Here is a 23,014-nt window from a genome sequence, read left to right as displayed (position 1 = left end):
AATACAAGCTATGCCTTATCCTTGGGATCTGATTGTGACGGAATCCAACTACTAGGACCCCTGTAATATCCAGAACAGTAAAACAAGCCTCCTCCGAGAGTGGTGGCCATGACAGTGTATCCCATTTCCATTCATTCTTTTTTGGGAGCTGCGGAGTGCAGCATTTAATCCAAACCATCAACACTATGTAACAAGTCTGAACCTCTGCCGGCTCGGTAACGATATCATCCAGGCAATGTGATGTCATCAGGTAACAGAGGTCACGGTTCATGGCAGATTTCAATGGCAATATAATTTTGTATCTATAGCACTTTGAACAAATTTAAAACAGATTTATAAAATTATATAAAAAAAAAAAAAAAACAATAAAAAACACAAGCATGAAATTAAATAAATATTAAACTCACGGTTTGTTCAGGTTTTTTTTTTTTGTTTGCTTTTTTTTTTAAATTAAATTATTTTGTAATCAACTGATAACATTCCAATATTCGGCAATGTCGCCCAAGTTTCTAAACAGCACAAGAAACATATAGCAAAATGATCAATACACACAGCTTTTCCTGAGCTTCTATACCTAATTGAATACAAAATGAAAATGGTTCAAATAAATAAGAATAATATTTCCAGAAATTTTTTTTTTTTTAAAGGAAAGTAAAGGCAATGCAAAAGAAACAAAAAAAAATAATTTTTTTTTGGAAAAAAATCCAGAACATTCATATTAAAATGGGCTGTTCTTGCAAGTGTCCATCACACTTCCTAGAGGCCAGGTAACTCAAATAATGCATCAATTTCTAAAGAAAAATTGAGGCGGGCGTGGGGGAATCGTATTAAAAGACACAGCTACAAGGTATTCTCACATCCTGAAAATGCATCGATATCAATCTAATAAACCAACATATTGGACAACACATATGTATAATTCATTGTCACAGTTATAAATACTCAAAACGTCCATTTTATATAGAAGGGAGTTACAAGGAGGAGGGGGATGGGGAAGGGGAAATCGTCTGGATAGGATTACACTGCCACAGAAGCTTTCATCTATTTTTAGGTAAATCCCTATATTTTTTTAAAAAAATTTGTTTTTATCAGGAACCGATGCGCCTGGTGTCAAAATACTATAGAATGCTAGGAATAGATGAACATTAACAAGCGTGGAGGAATGGAATCATTTGCTGTTTTTATGATATACCCAAGAAAGTGAGAATAAAATATAAAAATCTGACAATGACCTGACTTAAAGGGGTTCTCAAGCGTTAGTAAAACATGGCTGCTTTCTTCCAGAAACAGCTGGTCTCCACTTCAATGGAACTCAAAACTGCAATCAAACTGGAGACGAGAGAGGTGCTGTTTCTGGAAGAAAGCGGATGTGTTTTTCTAAGCCTGGATAAGCCCTAACTCCATATAACCTAAACCAAGATGTAAATTCTAGGTCATACCCACAGGGGTTCGGGATGCTTAGGCATTAGGGAGAGGATCCTCACTGGGATAGACTGAACAAAATACAGCAGTGCTGCACCATTCACATGAATGGGACAGCACTGCAATATGCTGCACCTCACTTTTAACACCACTTGAAAGTATGAGCGTATCTAACAGGCTGCAATGCTCGCACAAGTGTCACAGCCCCTTAAAACTGCTGACTGGATGAGAGTTGGACCCCACCAATCTAATATTGATAACAATTTTGGACAAATCCTTTAAAGCCATGTTCACACACGGTCTTGTTTTTTTCCTCCTATGTTTAAATGAACATTATACATTCGGCCATGCTGATACCAGGAGACAATGCTCTGTGTTATGTAACAATTCAGTCACTGTGTGGTTACAGAGGTTATGGTCAGGAGAGCTGACCGTACAATGCGAGCACCCCCAGGGTTCTCTGCTACTGAATGTGAACGCGCAGCAACTGTAAACATGCGCAGTGAAGGGAGAAACCTAGTGGCCAAATGTATAACATTGACCTAAACATGGAAAACAGGGAATTTATTGCAAAAAAATGTTTGTTATCACAACCTGTGGACTTATTTTTAAAAAGTGACAGTGTCTTTAACAGTGACTGTCATCTTTCCAGTGGGATCATCCTTCCCAACTACTCCCCATCTCCCCCTAATATGGAGAAATCAGCACATCAGGGTTATATAGCACTTTTGGGATTTAGAGGATGACTGTATACGGGACACACGGATATGTAATATGTGAACGCTTTCCAGAAAGTAAGATACACACATACAATGTGATGCAGGAGATTACGAGCAGGCATTGTCTGGGGAATACTGCATTTTATTTGTTAGGAAATCTGAATGAATGGCTACCTCTCTATAGACCGGGGATAGGAAGGGGGTCGAGGGAATGAAAGGGGGGAGGGGATTTTTAAATTCCATAAAAATCAATTTAAATTATGTTATTTCTGTATATTTATATATATTTATATATTTATAAATAAACACTCTGACCAATATCAGATTTTTTTTTTTCTCTTAGTGCACTGTTGTAGGAAAAATGGTTTAGTGCCATTTCCTAAATAAAAAAAAAAACAATGGGGAAAAACATAAATAAAAAAAAAAAAAGAAATACAATGCAGCGTATAAAATAAATTGAAAACAATCTGAAGGAAATGTAATGAGAAAAAAAAAAAAATAGACAACATGCTACAGTAGGACATGGCAACTGTTTTTGGCAAATAAATTAGAAAAATATGAAGATCATATTGTGCATGGAGAAATTCAATAGGTTTTCCGTCTTAAAGCATATGAAATGCATAGCATTATTTCATTGTACATATAAGATAATGGTCTTATAGGTTTTTTTTTTTCGGTTTATACTCTGTATGTAGGTGAACATATGTAGATTATTAAAACAAACGCAGAAAAATAATAAATTTTACAGGTTTTGGGGCTACGGCGGAGCCCTGTCTCCGTCTTGAACTCTGTCCCCAAATACAGATAAAAGTTCATTCCTGTCTGAAAGCTTCATAAAGGACGACTCAACTGCAGAAATCACACTTCGGCCCCAAGCTCAAGCACCCCAGTCTCAATCACAGCAACATATTTGTCCTCAATCTTAATCAGCAGGATAGTTTTGTCAATGTGGGACCTATTACAAGGGTCTCTGCTGCAAGGCACCCAGCGGTGAATTACCTGTGGAGAGCGACACAAAAAGAGCAGAGCGAGAGAGAAGAGAGAGGGGGAGGGAAGAGATCAAGAGAGAGAGACTAGCGTTAGATGTCTGGCTTGTCAAGTTGCTCGCATTTTATTTGGTCCTTCTGACACGGCGGTGACTTCAACATCATTCTCTTATTGTACATTGCTAGCTATACATTGTTATAGGGGTACTCCGGAGGTAAAAAACAAACAAACTGGTGTCAGATTTGTAAGGTACTTCTATTTAAAAAACTAAAAATCTCCAGTCTTCCAGTACTTATCAGCTGCTGTATGTCCTGCAGGAAGTGGTTTATTTTTTTCAGTCTGCCACCTCTGTCCATGTCAGGAACTGTCCAGAGCAGTAGCAAAACCATAGAAAACTTCTACTGTTCTGGACAGAGGTGGCAGCAGAGAGCATTGTGTCAGACTGAAAAGATAACACCACTTCCTGCAGGGCACACATCAGCTGATAAGTAATGGAAGATTTAAATTGTCACTGTCGAAACCTTAATCAATGGGAGATGTGATATAAAGCATATTTGCAATTTTCTTACATTATTTTTTTAAGTTATCATGTTAAACCCAAAACTAAAAATTTTAAGGAGACTGGACCTGGATACAGTAAGTATAGCTGGTATATAGCTGCCTTCAGGAGACTGGACCAGGATACAGTAAGTATAGCTGGTATATAGCTGCCTTCAGGCGACTGGACCTGGATACAGTAAGTATAGCTGTTATATAGCTGCCTTCAGGAGACTGGGCCTGGATACAGCAAGTATAGCTGTTATATAGCAGCCTTCAGGAGACTGGACCTGGATACAGTAAGTATAGCTGTTATATAGCTGCCTTCAGGAGACTGGAGCTGGATACAGTAAGTATAGCTGTTATATAGCAGCCTTCAGGAGACTGGACCAGGATACAGTAAGTATAGCTGTTATATAGCTGCCTTCAGGAGACTGGAGCTGGATACAGTAAGTATAGCTGTTATGTAGCAGCATTCAGGAGACTGGACCTGGATTTCTGGTAAGTATAGCTGCTATATAGCTGCCTTCAGGAGACTGGACCTGGATACAGTAAGTATAGCTGATATATAGAAGCCTTCAGGAGACTGGACCTGGATACAGTAAGTATAGCTGTTATATGGCAGCATTAAGGAGACTGGACCTGGATTTCTGGTAAGTATAGCTTTTTAACAGCATGAGAACAAGAATAAATAATGAAAGTAAATTGCAAACTCACTTTATATCACATGATGATTGATTTAGACTTTGAAAGTTATAACGACAGCGACACCAAGATTATTTAGTAGTAGTAATGTACATCTGTATAACTTTCTGCCACCAATTGATTTGAAACTTTTAAGAGTACCCCTTAAATAACATAAAATACTGGAATAAATGTAATACTAATAATAGGATTTAAAAAAAAAAAAAGGAAGAAAAAAAAAAGTCAAAAACAGGCACTGTAATGGGGTGCCTCACAGGGAGACGCAGATCCACAATGTACACATTGCCTTTACTTTCCCTTTTCTAACCTAAATTGGGAGATAGCAGTTATGAAACCAAAATGGTGTCAAAAGTTTATGCAAATTATAGGGACCGAGGTCAAAGTGTGGCTTTAGGAGGAGGATGTATTTGCACAGGGCGGATGGTGTGTAATACAGCTGCCGTAATACTACCGCACCCTGGCAATACTAATAACTGTTAATGCTTTTGTGGGCAATGGTGGTATATGCACTCTCCCATTTACATGTGGTGTTGCCAGGGTGCAGAACCCCAAGGGAATACATCCCTAAGGGTATCCACACACAATGCTGTATCCACATGCAGTAACTCTGTGCTTTATCGGTACTTGTTAACTATGAGGCCTTATAGAGTCAATGTATAATGATTCCAAGTTCCCATATACAGTGTTAAAGTGTAAATTTCTTTGCAGAAATCAATAGCACAGACGATTTTAAGAAACTTTGCAATTGGGTTTATTAGCAGAAAAATGCATTTTTATCATGAAAAAGCAGTTTGAAGCTCTCCCCCGGTCTTCATTGTTTTCTATGGAGAGGGGAGGGGTGGAGGGAGATGAGGCACCAAAACAGGACAGCAAAGAGTTAATTTATAGCTACATCACAGGGCTATCTCCTCTGAAGTCATCACTGACCTCTCTGACCTCTGAATACTGGCTTTCACACAGCTCCCGCTGTGTAATCCTTTGTTCTCTGCTGGTGACTAATCTCCCCCCCCCCCCTCTCCATAGATTACACAGGGCCCGACTAATGTAAAAGAGTCGAGATTTCCTGATAATGAGCAGTGAATGAGAGAGAGGAGGGGGGGGGGGACCTGGGGAAAGTCTTTTTGAATGCAGATAATGGCATATTTGCCTAATAAACCCAATTACAAAGTTTTTTTAAACTTGCCTGTACTATTGATTTCTGCAAAATGGCAGGCAACCATAAATGTGTACATACACACACACACACACACACACACACACACACAAAACCTTGACCAGCAAAGACATAGGATTTTAGTATATATGACGGACAGAAACAGAAATGGCGGAGGGACATGGAGGAACACATGGACCACCATCAACCGCAGTCACACGATGTATGATGAGGGGAACAGACAAAACCCAGAGGTAGAGATTGACAAGTACAGATGGTCCCATTCAAGTGACACCAAGAGACAAGGGGCAGGGTCAATGCTGATAGATTTTTCTTGGAATGCAAAAAGAAAAAAAAAAAAATTTTTAAATATTTTAAAGAAATTCATTGTCCTTCTACAACAATTTGGTGCAAAACAAAAATATTTAATTTTTTAATGAGCATTTTACATTTGGAGGAATAATGGACTTAATTTTATGCAGTTTACCAAGAATTGCCGGTCATTCATGGCAAGTACAGAGCAAGCAGAGTTATTGCATGCAGAGCCCGCAACGTGTACGAGCACCCTAAAAATAGGGGACTAGAGTAATGTCTGACCTGTTTAAATCTTGTATACACAAGAATGATGGTATCATGACCCTCCAGCTGTTGCAAAACTACAATTCCCATCATGCCTGGACAGCCAAAGCTTTAGCTTTGGCTGTCCAGGCATGATGGGAATTGTAGTTTTGCAACAGCTGGAGGGCCGCAATGCCGCCATTCTAGTGTATACAAGATTTCTAGCAGCCTGTAAACAATATAATGGGACCATACCAATAGATAAAATAAAAATAAAAAAAACGGAAAACTCATAGGTAGAAGTAATCCCTGTTTATTAAAGCAGCAGTGCAACAATCTGTCCCACCAGAGACAGATATAAGTGATACCCAGTATATGTGGAACAGGAATTAAGTGTTTGATGAGCAAAAACTTGCGTCCTTAGCGACGACCATCAACAAACAAAAAAGAAAAAAAAATACTTTATTAATTTAAAATATCCCAACAGATGGAACAATGTAAATTTGTCATGGAGGATAAGGACAAAAAGAAAAAAAAAAAGTATATATATAAGCGTTTCTCCCTTGGAGATATTAATAGTAATCACAATGACTGCAGCAACCTACATGGCCTTCCATGCCTTCCTGAGGGCTCCAGTCTTTCCAGCTGTTTTTCCCGGCTTTTAGCCGCACTAGCTCATCTGGCCATTGCAGCTCTTTTCTTTTGGATATATTAACCCCTTCAAGCACCTGGCTTGGATCCACAATCTAGGAAGGGTAAAAACAGAGATGTTAATTTTACGTTTGTAAACAGTAAATTGGAAAAAGCAATAGACAACGGTGGCTCTAAAAGTAAAAATGGCAAATATGGTGGACGGTTCATAGGGACGGTGCCATGCATCCATTAGAGCCTATGGGGCAATGGATGTAAAAGATGCAGCCTGTGGCATCCAGCATCCCCGGATAACTAGATATACACCAAACCTAAGAAATACAGAGGTTGGAGGAGGCAAGTGGCCAATACTCCACTAACCTAATGGCCCTATTACATGGAGCAATAATCGGCTGAAGCAGGACGATTATCACGGAAAGATTATCTGACAGATTATCTGCCAAAGATTTGAAGCCAAAGCCAGGAATGGATTTGAAAAGAGGAGAAATCTCAGTCTTTCCTTTATGACCTGTTCTCTGTGTATAGCCTGTTTCGGACTTTGGCTTCAAATCTTTAGCAGATAATCTTTCTGTGTAAATGGACCACAATAGACAACGATCAGCCGATGAAACGGTCATCAGCTGATTGTTTCTTTAAAGTGTCACTGTCATTTTTTTCTGCAGAAATCAATAGTCCAGGCGATTTTAAGAAGCTTTGTAATTGGGTTTATTACCTGAAAAATGCATTTTTTTTCATTAAAAAGCAGTTTGAAGCTCTCCCCTCGTCTTCATGGTTCTCTATGGAGAGGGGAGAGATGAGGCACCAAAACAGGACAACAAAGAGTTAAATTTACAGCTACATCACCGGGCTCTCTCCTCTGACATCAGCACTGACCTCTCTGACCTCTGAATACTGGTTCTCAGCGGCTCCCTGTTGTGTAATCCTTTGTTCTCTGCTGCCGACTAATCTCCCTCCTCCCCTCTCCATAGCACAGACAGGATACGACTGATGTAAAACAGTCAAGATTTCCTGATAATGAGCAGTGAATGAGAGAGAGGAGGGAGGGGGGGGGCCTGGGGAAAGTCTTTTTAAATGCAGATAATGGCATATTTGCCTAATAAACCCAATTACAAGGTTTCTTAAAATCGCCTGTACTATTGATTTCTGCAAAAACAAATTTAACGGCAGTGACACTTTAAGTCCAGGCCTAAAATCATCCAGCGCGCATTGCCTTTAATTGGCTGGGCGGCCCTGTTAGCTTAGAAAAAACTGCAGCGCGCAGTGCCAAGAAGCAAGCAGAGGGCAGGAGAAAGCTAGGAGTGTGGAGAGGTAATGTATGAATAGTTTAGGGCAAGGGCTGCACGGACATCCCTAACAATGTCCAGGTAGCATTGCTAAACGATAATTGTGCCATGTAAAGCTGGGTTCACACTACGTTTATTTCATCCGTTTAAAAAAAAAAAAAAAAAAAAAAAAAAACTGATAGAAAAAACAGATGCATGTGTGCGCATCCACTTTGATACGTTTTTCCATTGAATTCCATTATAATTTAAAAAAAAAAGGATCTTTTTTTTTTTTAAACGGACACAAAAATTAAACTGACCACGTTTTTGTGCAAGTTAAAAAAAAATTATCCGTTTTGATCCTTCTTTTTTATAATGGAATTCAATGGAAAAACTGATCAAAACAGATGCACACACACGCATCCGTTTTTTGCAAAGAAGGATGAAAAAAAAAACGGATTGCAAAAATGTAGCGTGAACCCGGTAGAAAAAAGCACTGATCTAGCAAATCAGCAAACGTTTAGATTATTGATCGGGCCCGTCTAATAGGACCTTAAAAGTCATCACAGACTTTAATAGCTGCACCCTCCGCATTTGATTTCCAGTGGCTAAAGTTGTTGGATACAGCCCTAAGGCTGTATCCATGTTTTCCAGGACTCCCTATGGCCGCATACAACTTCTTCAGCCACCTGTAATCAAATTTGTTCGGGTTTGGACGAACAGAAGCATGCTCAAGATTCACTCATCTCTACTAACAGTGCACTAACACTCTGGTTAGGTTGGAGAGATATTTAGGGGTCCCATCGATATTACACTAAAAATTAAAAGGAGTTATCTAGGATTAGAAAAAAAAACACAGCTACTTTCTTTCTAAAACAGCGCCACTGTTGTCCTCAGGCTGTGTGTGGCATTAAAATTCAGCTCACTTCAATGGAACTGAGCTGCAAAAATGCCGCACCTGAACTAAGGAACAGGTAGAGGTGATGTTTCTGGAAGAAAGCGGCCATGTTTTTCTAAGCGTGGACAACCTCTTAAAGACACATTTAAGTTACAGTAGTAATGTACTTCAGGAATTCTCCACTTGTTAACAGGAAAAATGTCACAGGGTTACAAAAATATACAAAAAAAAAAAAACACTTAAAGTGTACCTGTCCTTTAATTTTTTTGCAGAATAGTACAGGTGATTTTAAAGGGGTATTCCCCCCAAAATTATTTTTGCATTAATACGCTGCCCACCCGTAGCTTTTCATCTTTCCAATATACAGTTATTATGGATTCTGCACAGTTTTGCTGTTATCCAGCTGCCTTCACCCCCACGGATTGCAGAGAATCATCAGACCTCAGTCCACACCGACACGCTCCCTGCTCCTGGCCCCCACCCTCCGTGTCGGCATCACGTGTCCTCGGTCCCAGCACAGTGAAGTGACTGGGAACACTGATGCGGTGGCTGCTGTTACAGAGGGAGACGGTGATCAGCGCAGCTGTGACTGCATCCCTCTCTAACAGCAGCCGCCCGGTCACCCCCAGCCCAGAGCTCACCCTGTGTCCAGAGCCTCCCGGCAGCACAGTCCAGCACTCACCCACAGCACACAGCCCCCCGCCCCACAAACGACCGCCCCCCCATCACCCGTGGCATCCCTCAATCGCCCGCGGCAAGCTCCGCCCCCCACAATCGCGCCGTCACCGCCAACTCAGCTCTGCTACGCCGTCACCGCCAACTCAGCTCTGCTACGCCGTCACCGCCAACTCAGCTCTGCTACGCCGTCACCGCCAACTCAGCTCTGCTACGCCGTCACCGCCAACTCAGCTCTGCTACGCCGTCACCGCCAACTCAGCTCTGCTACGCCGTCACCGCCAACTCAGCTCTGCTACGCCGTCACCGCCAACTCAGCTCTGCTACGCCGTCACCGCCAACTCAGCTCTGCTACGCCGTCAGCGCCAACGCAGCTCTGCTACGCCGTCACCGACAACGCAGCTCTGCTACGCCGTCACCGACAACGCAGCTCTGCTACGCCGTCACCGCCAACTCAGCTCTGCTACGCCGTCATCCCCAACTCAGCTCTGCTACGCCGTCATCCCCAACTCAGCTCTGCTACGCCGTCATCCCCAACTCAGCTCTGCTACGCCGTCATCCCCAACTCAGCTCTGCTACGCCGTCATCCCCAACTCAGCTCTGCTACGCCGTCATCCCCAACTCAGCTCTGCTACGCCGTCATCCCCAACTCAGCTCTGCTACGCCGTCATCCCCAACTCAGCTCTGCTACGCCGTCATCCCCAACTCAGCTCTGCTACGCCGACACCGTCATCTCAGCTCTGCTACACTGTCATCATCTCCTTCATTGTCTCAGCTCTGCTACTTCACCATCATCAGGCAGAAGCATTGCATGATGGGAAATGTAGTTTCCTATCTTGGATATAGATCGGCTTTTAGAAAAACTTGTAACTCAGGAACGGCAGCAGCTAGAAAGATGGGAGACATATCAAAATACTCAGGGGGACATGTTGAGTAAGGCCAGCTAGGTTTGGGAGCATTTCATTTTTTTAGCTCTTGGGGGGAATACCCCTTTAAGAAACTTTGTAATTGAGTTTATTAGCAGAAAAATGCATTTTTATCATGAAAAAGCAGTTTGAGGCTCTCCCCCCTGTCTTCATGGTTGTCTACAGAGGGGAGGGGTGGAGGGAGATTAGGCACCAAAACCGGACAACAAAAAAGTTAATTTACAGCTACATTACCGGGCTATCTCCTCTGAAGTCAGCACTGACCTCTCTGACCTCTGAATACCGGCTTTCACACAGGTCCTGCTGTGTAATCCTTTGTTCTCTGCTGGCGACTAATCTCCCTTCCCTTACGTCCACAGCGGCACAATTGGGGTTTATTGCCCCTGTGAGGCTTGGCAGGACAAAATAATATTTAATAGTAAAATAACTTTAATAACATAACTGAGTTGGCCCCTCCTCCCTCAGGTATAAGAGGAGGCCGGCCCTCAACGCCCGTGAGTTATTTTTTGTCCTGAGACAAGGCAGGACGCGCTCCCCCTTCACCCTTACCCCCCTCCAATCTTACCTTAGCCTGCTGCGCGGGCATCGGTCAGTTCGGCGGTGGAACGCAAGTGCGTTCCACGGACCGCGCGACCGGAAGTGACGCGCATTTCGTCACTTCCGCTTTCGGCGGCACCGGTCTCTGTCTGGGAGCCGTGCTCCGTTCTGTCAGGCAGGATCAACCAGGTATGTGGGTGGCTGTAGAGCAGAGATGCTCTGGTCCACGGCAGGACTGACCGGGTTTCTGTGCGCGCGGGTGGAGGGGGGAGGGCGGAGGGTGGGCGGACCATTGGTTTGGCGCCGTTTACCATTTAAAAGGAGCTCAGAGACACCACAGTCTTGCTGTCTCTCTTGGGAGCCAGCTTCTGTCTCTCTGGGGCATATTTTTATTTCCCTTAGATTCAGTATGGAGCCTGCAGGGGGAAAATCATCTGCTAAAAGACACCACCTGACTTGCAGGCATTGTGGTGTGTATGTTTATTTCCTCTACTAGTATAGTTTATATACTAAACTACAATTAATTTTCCAGATATTCCCTTGCCTGATGACAGCGAGTTTACTACTTGCCTAGCTTGCAGACCTAGGATCCAGGATAAGGAGGAACCCTCCATCCAGGACGTTGTGATTTGGGTCAGTGATTTAGTGAAGTCCTCAGTGGATGACCTCAGGGATTCCCTCACTCAATCAAGGTAGTGTGGCTCCTGCAGAGGTACGGTTTCCCTCTTCATAGTACTGATAACCCTCTTTTCCTTAGGAAAAGACCCAGGAGGGAGGAGGGCGCTTCCCCTTCACTGACTGAGGAGGGCTACAGGATCCTGGACGAAGTATATTCTTCGGATTCTGAAGCTGAGAAAAAGAAAAAAGAGAAATTTCTCTTTAATCCAGATAGGATCTCCAAACTTGTGAAATATGTGCAGACAGTTACACAACCGTCTGAGGCTTCCTCTAGCGAGACTAGAGCATTTAAGATGGACGACTTTATTTCGGACCTAATAAAGTCCGAATGGAAGAAACCAGACAAAGCCCCGGCCATAGGTAAAAGATTCTGGGCCCTGTTTCCCATTGATGAGGAACAGTCCTGTTCCTGGATGGAACCACCCAAGGTGGATGTTGCCATCTCTAAGTTGTCAAGAAACATACTGGTCCCAGGAGATGACGGATCAAGCTTAAAAGATCCGATGGATCGCCGCATTGAGGCAACTTTAAAAAGAAGTTACACTACTGCGGCTGGACAAAGCGCAATTGCTATTGCTAATCATGAAGTCTCAATAGCCCTCAGGAAATGGCTACAGAAAATCCAAGAGGATATTGATTCAGGAGTCAACCGTGATGAGATCCTTGACTCCTTTAAGGAGGTAAATCTAGCCATGCAATATGTCGCGGACTCAGCCACTCACCAGGCCAGATTAGCAGCCAGATCTATAGCGCTGTCCACTGCCGCTAGAAGAGCCTTATGGCTCCGTCCATGGTCGGCGGATAACCCGTCTAAATTTAACTTATGCAACATCCAGTATTCTCCAGGCAAATTATTCGGTCCAGAATTGGACTCCTTAATGGAAGAACTCTCAGATCGTAAAGGCAAGTCTTTGCCTACTACTAAGAAGTCTTCCTTTCGAAGATATCGGGACAGGTCCCCTCCAAGGGGCAGACAGTACCGATACAGAGGAAGAGGAAGAGGGTCCGGTTACTCCAGACGAGGAGGTACTTCCAGGGGGAATAAGTCTCCCCCTAGGAAGAAAGACTTCTGACGCCAGTCTACCGGTCGGAGGCCGCCTCTCCTATTTCCTTCCAGCCTGGGAAAGGTTGATCAGGGACAATTGGGTCCTAAACATAATCAGGAGAGGATATGCCCTATCCTTAGAGCCACTGCCACCAGGAAGGTTCGTGATTTCATCGCGACTTTCTCCAGACAAACAGAAAATAATGCAGGACTCCATATTAGACCTCATAAGGAATTCTGCATTAGAACCGGTTCCTATGGAGGAAAGAGGGCAGGGGGTATACTCTCCAGTATTCCTCGTCCCGAAACCTTCAGGGGAAAACAGACTGATCATAGATCTACGGTTTCTCAACCATTACATGCCCAAAAACAGATTCCGTATGGAAACAATAAAATCGGTGAAATCCGTCTTGAACAGGGGAGACTTTCTAGCATCCTTGGATCTAAAGGATGCTTACTTCCATATTCCAATTTTTCAGGATCACAGGAAGTACCTGCGCATAGCGGTCCAGGTGGGGAAGAGGACGTTACATCTTCAGTTCAAAGTTCTCCCCTTCGGAATTTCGTCGGCACCATTTGTTTTCACAAAAGTCATAGCTTCGGTGGTAGCGGTCCTCAGGCTGCAGGGCATTACAATCGTCCCATATCTGGACGATTGGCTGTTGATGGCCAAATCCCAAGACCTTCTCAGCCGGAACGTCTCTCAGACTCTAGATCTCCTCTCCAACCTAGGCTGGCTGGTAAATTGGGAGAAATCAGACTTGACTCCCTCTACCCAGAAGACCTACCTGGGGTTTATCATAAACACCCAGGAGATGAAATTATTCCTCACTCCAGAGAGGAAAACAAGAATCCTAGAAGGATACCGCTTTCTGAGAGCTCCCCGACAGGTCTCTCTGAGGACCCTGATGAAGTATTTGGGACTTCTAACATCTACAGCGGAGGCTGTGCCTTGGGCATTATTTCACATGAGGGCTCTCCAGATGGAGGTACTACAGCGGTGGAACAGATCAACTATGGACCTAGACAGAAGGATCAGACTTCCGCTGCCTATAAGGCAGTCTCTAAGATGGTGGTCGAATATAAGAGACGGAGCAGACATAGAAGAACTAGACTGGGTAGTCTTGACCACAGACGCATCCGGCCTCGGCTGGGGAGCCCATCTAGCTCAGAGGACAGCGCAGGGCAGGTGGTCCTCATCAGAAAGAACCCTCTCTTCCAACGAGCTGGAGTTAAGGGCCATATTCAATGCGCTCAGACATTTCGCACCACTTCTTCAGGGTCAAGCGGTGAAGGTAAGAACAGACAACATTGCTTCTGTATATTACCTAAGAAAACAGGGTGGCACCCGGTCCAGACCTCTCCTCCACGAAGTGGAGAAAATCCTACGCTGGGCAGAACAGAATCTCTCCAACATCACAGCAGTCCACATCAGGGGAACTCTGAATGTCCTGGCAGATCATCTAAGCCGGGATATGACGACTCCGGGGGAATGGTCCCTGAACCGGGTGATTTTCAGCCAGATCACAGCCAGATGGGGCCAACCGGAGATAGATCTCATGGCGACACGCCAGAACGCGAAGCTGCAGAGATTTTGCTCGCTTTACCAGGAGGACGACCCAGAGATAGTGGATGCGATGTCCATCACTTGGAACTACAACCTAGCATATATATTCCCACCAGTAGCCATGATTCCAAAGGTCCTAATCAAGATCAGACAAGACAAAGTCCCGGTCATCGCAATAATCCCATTCTGGCCAAAGAGGTCGTGGTTCTCCCAGTTAATGACCATGAGTCGGGGAGATTATTGGAGGTTGCCACCCTGGCAGAACCTGGTGTCTCAGGGCACGCAGCACTGCCAGAACCTGGGGTCTCTACATCTGACTGCCTGGAACCTAACCAGTCCCTATTGAAAGCCAAAGGCTTCTCTACCAGGGTCATGGATACACTTACTCATTCAAGAAGTGAGGCCACTAATAAATCGTATGCCAGGATCAGAAGAATCTTCCACACTTGGTGTTGCTCTCAGAAGGTAGACCCCAGTAATCCAGCTGTTCCCCAAATCTTGGAGTTCTTGCAAGACGGCTTTGATAAAGGTCTATCACCCAGCACGCTTAAGGTTCAACTAGCCACCTTATCAGCCTCCCTTCATCAGAGACTTCTTCAGATTCCAGAGATAAAGGACTTCATAAGAGCAGTCTCCAGACTCCGACCTAGGAGATGCCGGCCAGCGAGCCCATGGGATCTCTCCTTAGTTTTGAAATCCTTAAGTAAGGAGCCCTTTGAACCAATTTCTCAGATTTCTTTGAAATTGTTGACATTAAAAACAACCTTTTTACTGGCCATAACCTCGGCCAAGCGAGTAGGTGAGTTGCAGGCCTTATCATCAAAGGAACCATACACCACCTTTTTACAAGATAAGGTCCTGATGAGATTTCTTCCGATGTTTTCTCCCAAGTGTCCTACATTCTCTAACCTAAACCAACTAATAACCATTCCAGTTCTCGCCCCAGAACTTACTGCAGAAGATCCGGAACTTGGGAGCCTGGATGTGGTAAGATGCCTAAGGACCTACCTCTTGAGGACTCAGGATTTCAGGAAATCAGAGAACCTGTTTGTTTTGTTTTCTGGACAAAACAGGGGTTTAAAAGCATCCAAACCCTCAATCTCCAGGTGGATTTCTGAGTGCATCAACTACTGTTATCAGCTGGAGGAGAAGGATCCACCCGAGTTCACTAAGGCCCACTCAACTAGAGCAGTGGCAACATCGTGGGCTGAGAAGGCTCTCATCCCGCTTGAACAGATATGTCAGTCAGCGTCTTGGTCCACTCCAAGAACATTTTTTAAAAATTACAGAATAGGGGGATCTGCATCCTCCATGGACTTCTCCTCTACAGTTGTTAGCCAGGCCTTTAAGTTACCCAACCCTAGGGATTAATGTACTTGCTAAATCCCCAATTGTGCCGCTGTGGACGTAAGGGAAGCTTACATTTGATTGATAATGTGTTTTCCCTTAGTCCAACAGCGGCACAACGCTCCCTCCCTTTGTTATATTGATATTTGTTGTCTTTATAATTAACTCACGGGCGTTGAGGGCCGGCCTCCTCTTATACCCGAGGGAGGAGGGGCCAACTCAGTTATGTTATTAAAGTTATTTTACTATTAAATATTCTTTTGTCCTGCCAAGCCTCACAGGGGCAATAAACCCCAATTGTGCCGCTGTTGGACTAAGGGAAAACACATTATCAATCAAATGTAAGCTTCTCCCCTCTCCATAGGTTACACAGGGCTCGACTAATGTAAAAGAGTCGAGATTTTGTGATAATGAGCAGTGATTGAGAGAGAGGAGAAGGGGGGGGGGGACCTGGGAAAAGTCTTTTTGAATGCAGATAATGGCATATTTGCCTAAGAAGCCCAATTACAAAGTTTCTTAAAATCGCCTGGACTAATGGTTTCTGCAAAAAAATAAAACGAGGTTGACACTTTAAGTGTAACTTCAGCTATATAGAAAAACTATCCATCGTAATGAGCAGCGCGACAGTGCCCTGTGCTGCTGCCGCTTCTTACGGATAGGGTAGGAGACTGCTTTATGGCAGCTAGCCCTGAAGCATGTAATGTGCCATTGGAAGCAGCCGCCCGCAGCGTGGATCAAGGCCAGTTCTGCTCATTAGAAGGCTCATCAAGTTTTATAGAAAAACAATTATTATGGCAATAGTATTTCTCCATGATAATTATGTCCAACATCTTCTAGTTAAAAATTCATGCAGTCCTGGAATAGCTAAGACAATGTACCATGCTAGAAAAATTGTCAGGGAAATAATTCCAGAGAAAAGTGCCAGACTCTGGTGTAAGGACCAGCACAGGGTGAGGGAATATTGGCCTTCCAGCTGTTGCAAAACTACAACTCCCATCATGCCTGGACAGCCAAAGCTTCGCTTTGGCTGTCCAGGCATGATGGGAGTAGTAGTTTTGCAACAGCTGGAGAGCCAATGTTCCTTACCTCTGGACCGGCAGGAGACCCGGAGGCTCCCACCACTGAAGGCAGCACGATATATATACATATGGGAGTATTGTATACAGCAGACATACTACACCAAGAGTGTCCTAACCTGTACTCTGTACATGACGTCTTCCTTTTTGGCTCTTGAGTGTGTTGCTGGACTAGAATTGCCACATGACTGCGTTTCAATGAGATTTCCCCCTTCAGTTCCCAAAAACCCCACTAAAGTGTGCCGCTTGCATGCAGGTATACTCTGGCTGGAGCTGCTAGAGGAAGGAAGGCCAATCACTACGGACTGGCTGGTGGGGTCTGCTTGGTTTGCCATGGACAAACGGGACTGGATGGATGTTGGGAGATTTCGGAGAGAGATCTGGCTGGTAGAGGATCGCCTGCAAGGCACAAATCCTGTGTTGGACGTCCGGAGGGATGAGTGACGGCTGTTGTAGCAATAAGATGATTGACTGGCTACAGAGCCACGAGCGGGGGAATGTCTGACAAGGCTTGATTGCATGGAGTGAGAACTGTGGCTGGTTCCTAAAATGAGAAAGAGACCAGGTGTAAATACAAACTTCTTCCGAGAGCGATATACAATTTACAATGTCCACTGCAAAACCATACGTGATATATCGTATATCTCAATAACTAAAAGTGCATGTAAAAAGAAAAGCAATATCCTCAGAAATGGGCCTACACAACTCATGCCTCTTAAAGTGTCACTGTCTTTGTTTTTTTTGCAGAAATCAATAGTCCAGGCGATTGTAAGAAACTTTGTAGTTAGGTTTATTAGGCAAATATGCCATTATCTGCATTCAAAAAGACTTTCCCCAGGTGCCCCCCCCCCCTCCTCTCTCTCATTCACTGCTCATCAGGAAATCTTGACTCTTTTACATCAGTCGAGCCCTGTCTGTTCTATAGAGAGGGGAGGGGGGGGAGGGAGATTAGTCAGCAGCAGAGAACAAAGGATTACACAGTGGGAGCTGTGTGAAAGCCGATATTCAGAGGTCAGAGCTGATGTCAGAGGAGACAGCCCGGTGATGTATCTGTAAATTAACCTCTTTGTTGTCCTGTTTTGGTGCCTCATCTCTCTCCACCCCTCCCTTCTCCATAATCTTGAAGACAGGGGGGAGAGCTTGAAACTGCTTTTTCATGATAAAAATGCATATTTCGGCTAATAAACCCCAAATACAAAGTTTCTTAAAATCGCCTGGACTATTGATTTCTGCAAAAAAACACTTTAATAAATATGCCACATTATAGTCTGTTATAAAACCAGGAAATGAAATCTTGCCCTACTATGTGCATGTCTACTAAAACTCGCACAATTTTTTGGACTCCAGATTTTGCAAATACTTTAGAAAGTTGTCGATCATCATCCATCGCACTTTTGAATATGGGCAAATATTGGAAAAGTTGTACTGTCTCCCTGCCCTAGGCCTGTAAGCAAAAAGGTCTGTGGTGCCTTAGTTACGAGTCTCAAAAGACGGGACTAGCCAGATTTCCCCTTCAGGGAAGGACCTAGCAAAGGGACGGCTCCTGTTTGGAAACCACCAATATCATATTAAGTGACCCTTCTGTCAATATCCAACTCAATTACTAGTCTGATGATATGACCAGGGAAATACCAAAGCCAGGTGTCCATCCACAGACAGCTGTTTTGGGGTGTTGCCCCTCATCAGTGTGGAGCAGGACTGTGGCTAGGTGGGAGCTATGCCTAGTAGACCAATACAGCAGATTCCTGATCTCAGGGACACCAGCCAAAAAAGACATTGCCGACAGGGTTTTCTTTGACTGGTCTCCCTGAGATCAGTGATCTGTTTGCCGTACTAGACCTGTAAGCGCACATTTTCACGTTCCGTGAATACAGCCAGTGCACGGAAGATGTGCAACAGATAGTATTCATGAACTTCTGGTTACGTCCCAGGGGCTTGGAGGGCAGATAACAAGAAGAGAGGCGCAGCAGGCTTACAGCATACATGCTCTACTGTGCAGACAAAAGAAAAGTTTTTTTTCCCCAGGAATAAAGGCACGAAGAGGCACACGGATCCCAGCACCAGGAGTGGAGTCATGCTGTGGAACGGTACCAACGAGTTGGCAAGACAGGGACAGATTTGCTTTAAACAAGCTGGTAAAGCATCTTTATCTTGTATCGTCACAGAGTAAGAATTGACTTCTGGCACTGTCATACGGGACACTTGCTCTCTTAAATATATGAATAGAAATGTAATGCTGGCCATTTATTTCTTCTTTTCTTTCAATATGGAACGGCATAAAATGAACGTACATTAACTAGGCAAAGGATATAAAAGGGACTGGATGCACTGACCTGTGTCACAGTCATACTAAAATGGTGTTGCTCCTTACCTAGTGTTGATAGATGAGGGACTCCTGGAGGTTGGAGGCGTGAAGTCTGTACATGTCCTGTACCCCCAGGAATTCCCCCCTGTGATACACTGATCTGAGCTTCGTTTGCATTAGAAGGGTTGTTGCTGTTTATGGAGGTCCCGCCTCCAGCGTCAGAGTCCTCGATGTTTCCACCACTATTACATCCTGCTCCACAGCCTTTCCTTAACCTAGAAGTCAATAAAAACATAGGAGTCAGGAGAAAAGAAACCAAACGTGCTTAAAGGGGAACATGCTGGCTCTATGGCATGGTCCGAGCTCAAGTGTCAAGAAGGTGCTGCCGAGCCTCAGCATGTGTGACTATTTCATAGACTAAGGTCAGGTCAGCGCTCGCTTGCTCCTCATTCCTTGCTTGCTGCCTGTGCTATTACACGTGCAGACAGCGAGAGGGTAAGAGCTGGGGGAGCCGCGGGTATGGAAGCTGCCCGTGTGATAGCTTGATTGCCCGGGCAGCCCAAGGAAGATAGCGGCGGTCTACTGTATATGTTAATCATATACTGATTCCCCCCCCCCCCCCCCCTTTCAAATCAACTGCTGTTAGAAAGTTATGTAGATTTGTAATTTACTGCTATTTAAAAGTCTCCAGTCTTCCAGTACTTATCAGCTGCTGTATGTCCTGCAGGAAGTGGTGTATTCTTTCCAGTCAGACACAGTGTTCTCTCTGCCACCTCTGTCCATGTCAGGAACTGTCCGGAGCAGGAGAGGTTTTCTATTAGAATTTGCTGCTGCTCTGGACAGTTCCTGACATGGACAGAGGCGGCAGCAGAGAGCACTGGAAAGAATACACCACTTCCTGCAGGACATAAAGCAGCTGATAAGTATTGGAAGACTGGAGAATATTATATAGAAGTAAATTACAAATCTATATAAAACTTTCTGACACCAGTTGATTAGAGATGAGCGAACCTGGAGCATGCTCGAGTCGATCCGAACCCAAACGTTTGGCATTTGATTAGCGGTGGCTGCTGAACTTGGATAAAGCCCTAAGGCTATGTGGAAAACATGGATATAGTCATTGGCTGTATCCATATTTTCCAGACAACCTTAGAGCTTTATCCAAGTTCAGCAGCCGCCGCTAATCAAATACCAAACGTTCGGGTTCGGATGGACGAACCCGGTTCGCTCATCTCTACAGCTGATTTGAAAGAAAAAAAAAAAAAATCCTTTCTCCAGAGCACTTCTTTAAGAAAAATTCTAAGACAATAAGCTTAAAGAGACTAGTCATCTAAAATACTATGCTTTCTCTGGATTAAGCCCATAAAGCAGACTCTCTTTACCTGTGCCATGTAGAGACAATAAAATTCCTGATATTTGCCAAACTTATTGGCCCTCCAAGAATTTCCTTGAGCTGATCATGGCTGTCAGAGTAAGAAGTGGTTAGTGGAGACACGTAGATGGGATATCCAATGGGCTGGTCACAAGAAGAGTTGATCATGTTCCTGAGAGCCTGTTTAGCATTTTGTATGCTTCCTCTCTCTGGATTTCGGTTCCGGAGGAAAACTAGTTCCTGTTGTTGACCAGCCCACAATCCACGGACACATTCTTTGTTTACCTATAAGAAAAAAAATACACCAAATAAGTTATTCTTTTTGTTTTCTGCTGAAAAGGGGTATAGAAGAAAAAAAAAAAAAAAACAGCTGGTCACCTTGATAACCCGGAAGCTAAGATAACGCTTATTTAGCATAATAATCTTGTACTCGTTGGTTCCGTCATCCATGACATGGCGCAGGGCCAGCAGTGAAGGAGAGTTGGAGAGGACCGCACTTCTCCATGCTGGATCACCTTCATGGGCAATGACTAAATTTTGCTCATGGGACATGATGGCTTCATACAACACCGCAGGGTCATCATACTCGTCCGGAGACGTAAAATGATCCTAAAGTGGAGAGTTGGAGGCGACAATATAAAATGGCAGCAGTGAGCAAAAGACAACAGACCTACCTTGGAGTGAGGATGGGGGAACCTTTGGCTCTCCAGCTGCTGCAAAACTACAATTCCCATCATGCCTGGACAGCCAAAGCTTTAGCTGTAGTTTTGCTACAGCTGGATGGCCGAAGGTTTCCAATGGGGGCCTATGGATATATTCAATATACACGCATATAGCAATGGTACACAGCGGGACAGAGGCTTTATTCCAGCGCTTTCAATACATTACAGAATATTGTGAACAAACCTGGTGAAGCTTTAGTGACATCCGGATTCCAGGGACTACTACTTTTCTAAGTAATTCCATATCTGCAAAAATCCACTCGTCACGAATGGAGGAGATGCGGAAATCTCCTTTGAACAAGGCATGCAGACCATAGAGAAAAGACTCCAGGTTACTAAAAAATAGATATATAAAAAAAAAAAAAAATCATCAATCCCAAGTTCACAGCAAATAATAGCCTAAAATTGTAGCTATCCAGTAGTCTTTATACAATACAGCAATAAGGCTTTAAAGGGGTCGTTCACCAAAATTCTTTAAAATCAACTGGTGGCAGAAAGTGCCAGAGATTAGTAATTTGCTTCTATTAAAAAATCTCAAGTTTTTCAGTACTTATCCGCTGCTGTATGTCCCGCAGTAAGTGGTGTATTACAGTGCTTCTCAATTCCAGCCCTCAGGCCTCACCAACAGGTCATGTTTTGAGGATTTCCCATACAAAGAACAGCTGTGCTAATACCTGATGCACTGAGTATAATTATATCATCTGTGAAATATCCTCAAAACATGGCCTGTTGGTGAGGCCTGAGGACTGGAATTGAGAAGCACTGGTGTATTCTATACAGTCTGACACAGTGCTCTCTGCTGCCACCTCTGTCCATGTCAGGAACTGTCCAGAGCAGCAGCAAATCCCCATAGAAAACCTCTTCAGCTCTCCAGTCTGGAAATACTACCACTTCCTGCAGGACATACAGCAGCTGATAAGTACTAGAAGATTTGAATTTTTTAATAGAAGTAAATAACAAATCTTTGACACTTCCTGCCACCAGTTGATCTGAGAGTGTTTTATTTTTTGGTGAACTACCTCTTTAATACAGCGCCAGCAACAATGAACTTGGAAAAGAGCCAACCAAGCCAGTGACTAAACCACATAAGAAAGACATACCAAGCTGTTCTAGGAAATAAAGCAGCATAGGAACAAGGGGAAAGCAGACTTAATATGTAACAATGACATCATACACTAAACTAAAAATCACCAATTATGGGTAAGTAACACAGCAAGTCTGGAATCTGCACAATACTATAGTAACCGGCCCCTTTGTACCTTGACATATGATGGGAAGCCGTCCCCAGTGCTCTTCTCCCCAAAATACAAAGTCCATAGCACAGTGTTACCAGAGGGGAATCTTTCTCTGCTTCGATAGGCTGTAAGAAAAAAAAAAAAAAAGGTTCAGGTACTCCAGTAACCATAAAAATGGGGGCTGCTGCACCTGTAAGCTACTGCTCCATACAAGGTCCAGGCTGTGTCCATCATTCCTAGACGCTGAATGAAGAGCCAAGCACATGCATGCTCCCCAACTCTCCTGAAAACGGAGGGAACATGGCACCACCAAATGAACAGACCCTTCCATCTTCTAGATTTGGAGAAAACACTTTTAGGCTATGTTCACACTACGTAAGTTACGTCATAATCACTGCCGTTGTCGCCGATTTGTAACAACGGACGTGATTACTACGTACCTTACGTAGCGCTGCCTTCTATGGAATCCCAGCAGGAGTGTATACACATAGTATACCAGCCGGGTTGCAAAGAACTGACATGTCAGCTTTCTGTGGCCGCTATCCATTGAATAGTGAATGCAGAAAACCTGTCAGTACAAACAATAGAGCGTGCGGCTCCATTGTGAGCAGCGGGGAATTCGGATGCAGGCGCTCAC

General features: G+C 44.0%; 1 protein-coding gene across 5 annotated transcripts in view; it reads right to left on the bottom strand.

The window, feature by feature from the left end:
• Nucleotides 1–407: 407 nt before the first annotated feature.
• The window catches only part of PCNX1 (pecanex 1), a 94,425-nt gene continuing 71,818 nt past the window's right edge, over nt 408–23,014 (bottom strand). For all 5 annotated transcript variants that reach the window (XM_069950329.1, XM_069950330.1, XM_069950332.1 and 2 more), the window contains 8 exons: nt 22,402–22,502; nt 21,327–21,477; nt 20,799–21,029; nt 20,431–20,705; nt 19,115–19,323; nt 16,863–17,287; nt 6,687–6,827; nt 408–3,140 (listed from right to left, as the gene is read on the bottom strand). In XM_069950329.1, coding sequence (XP_069806430.1) covers nt 3,000–3,140; nt 6,687–6,827; nt 16,863–17,287; nt 19,115–19,323; nt 20,431–20,705; nt 20,799–21,029; nt 21,327–21,477; nt 22,402–22,502 — 1,674 coding nt within the window. In that variant the 3' untranslated portion in view covers nt 408–2,999. The remainder of the gene's footprint in view (nt 3,141–6,686; nt 6,828–16,862; nt 17,288–19,114; nt 19,324–20,430; nt 20,706–20,798; nt 21,030–21,326; nt 21,478–22,401; nt 22,503–23,014) is intronic.

Source organism: Dendropsophus ebraccatus, chromosome 13 (assembly GCF_027789765.1).
Source record: "Dendropsophus ebraccatus isolate aDenEbr1 chromosome 13, aDenEbr1.pat, whole genome shotgun sequence".
Lineage (NCBI taxonomy): Eukaryota > Metazoa > Chordata > Amphibia > Anura > Hylidae > Dendropsophus > Dendropsophus ebraccatus.
The sequence above is the reverse complement of the archived record's forward strand: the minus strand, read 5'-3'. Positions and strand labels throughout refer to the sequence as shown.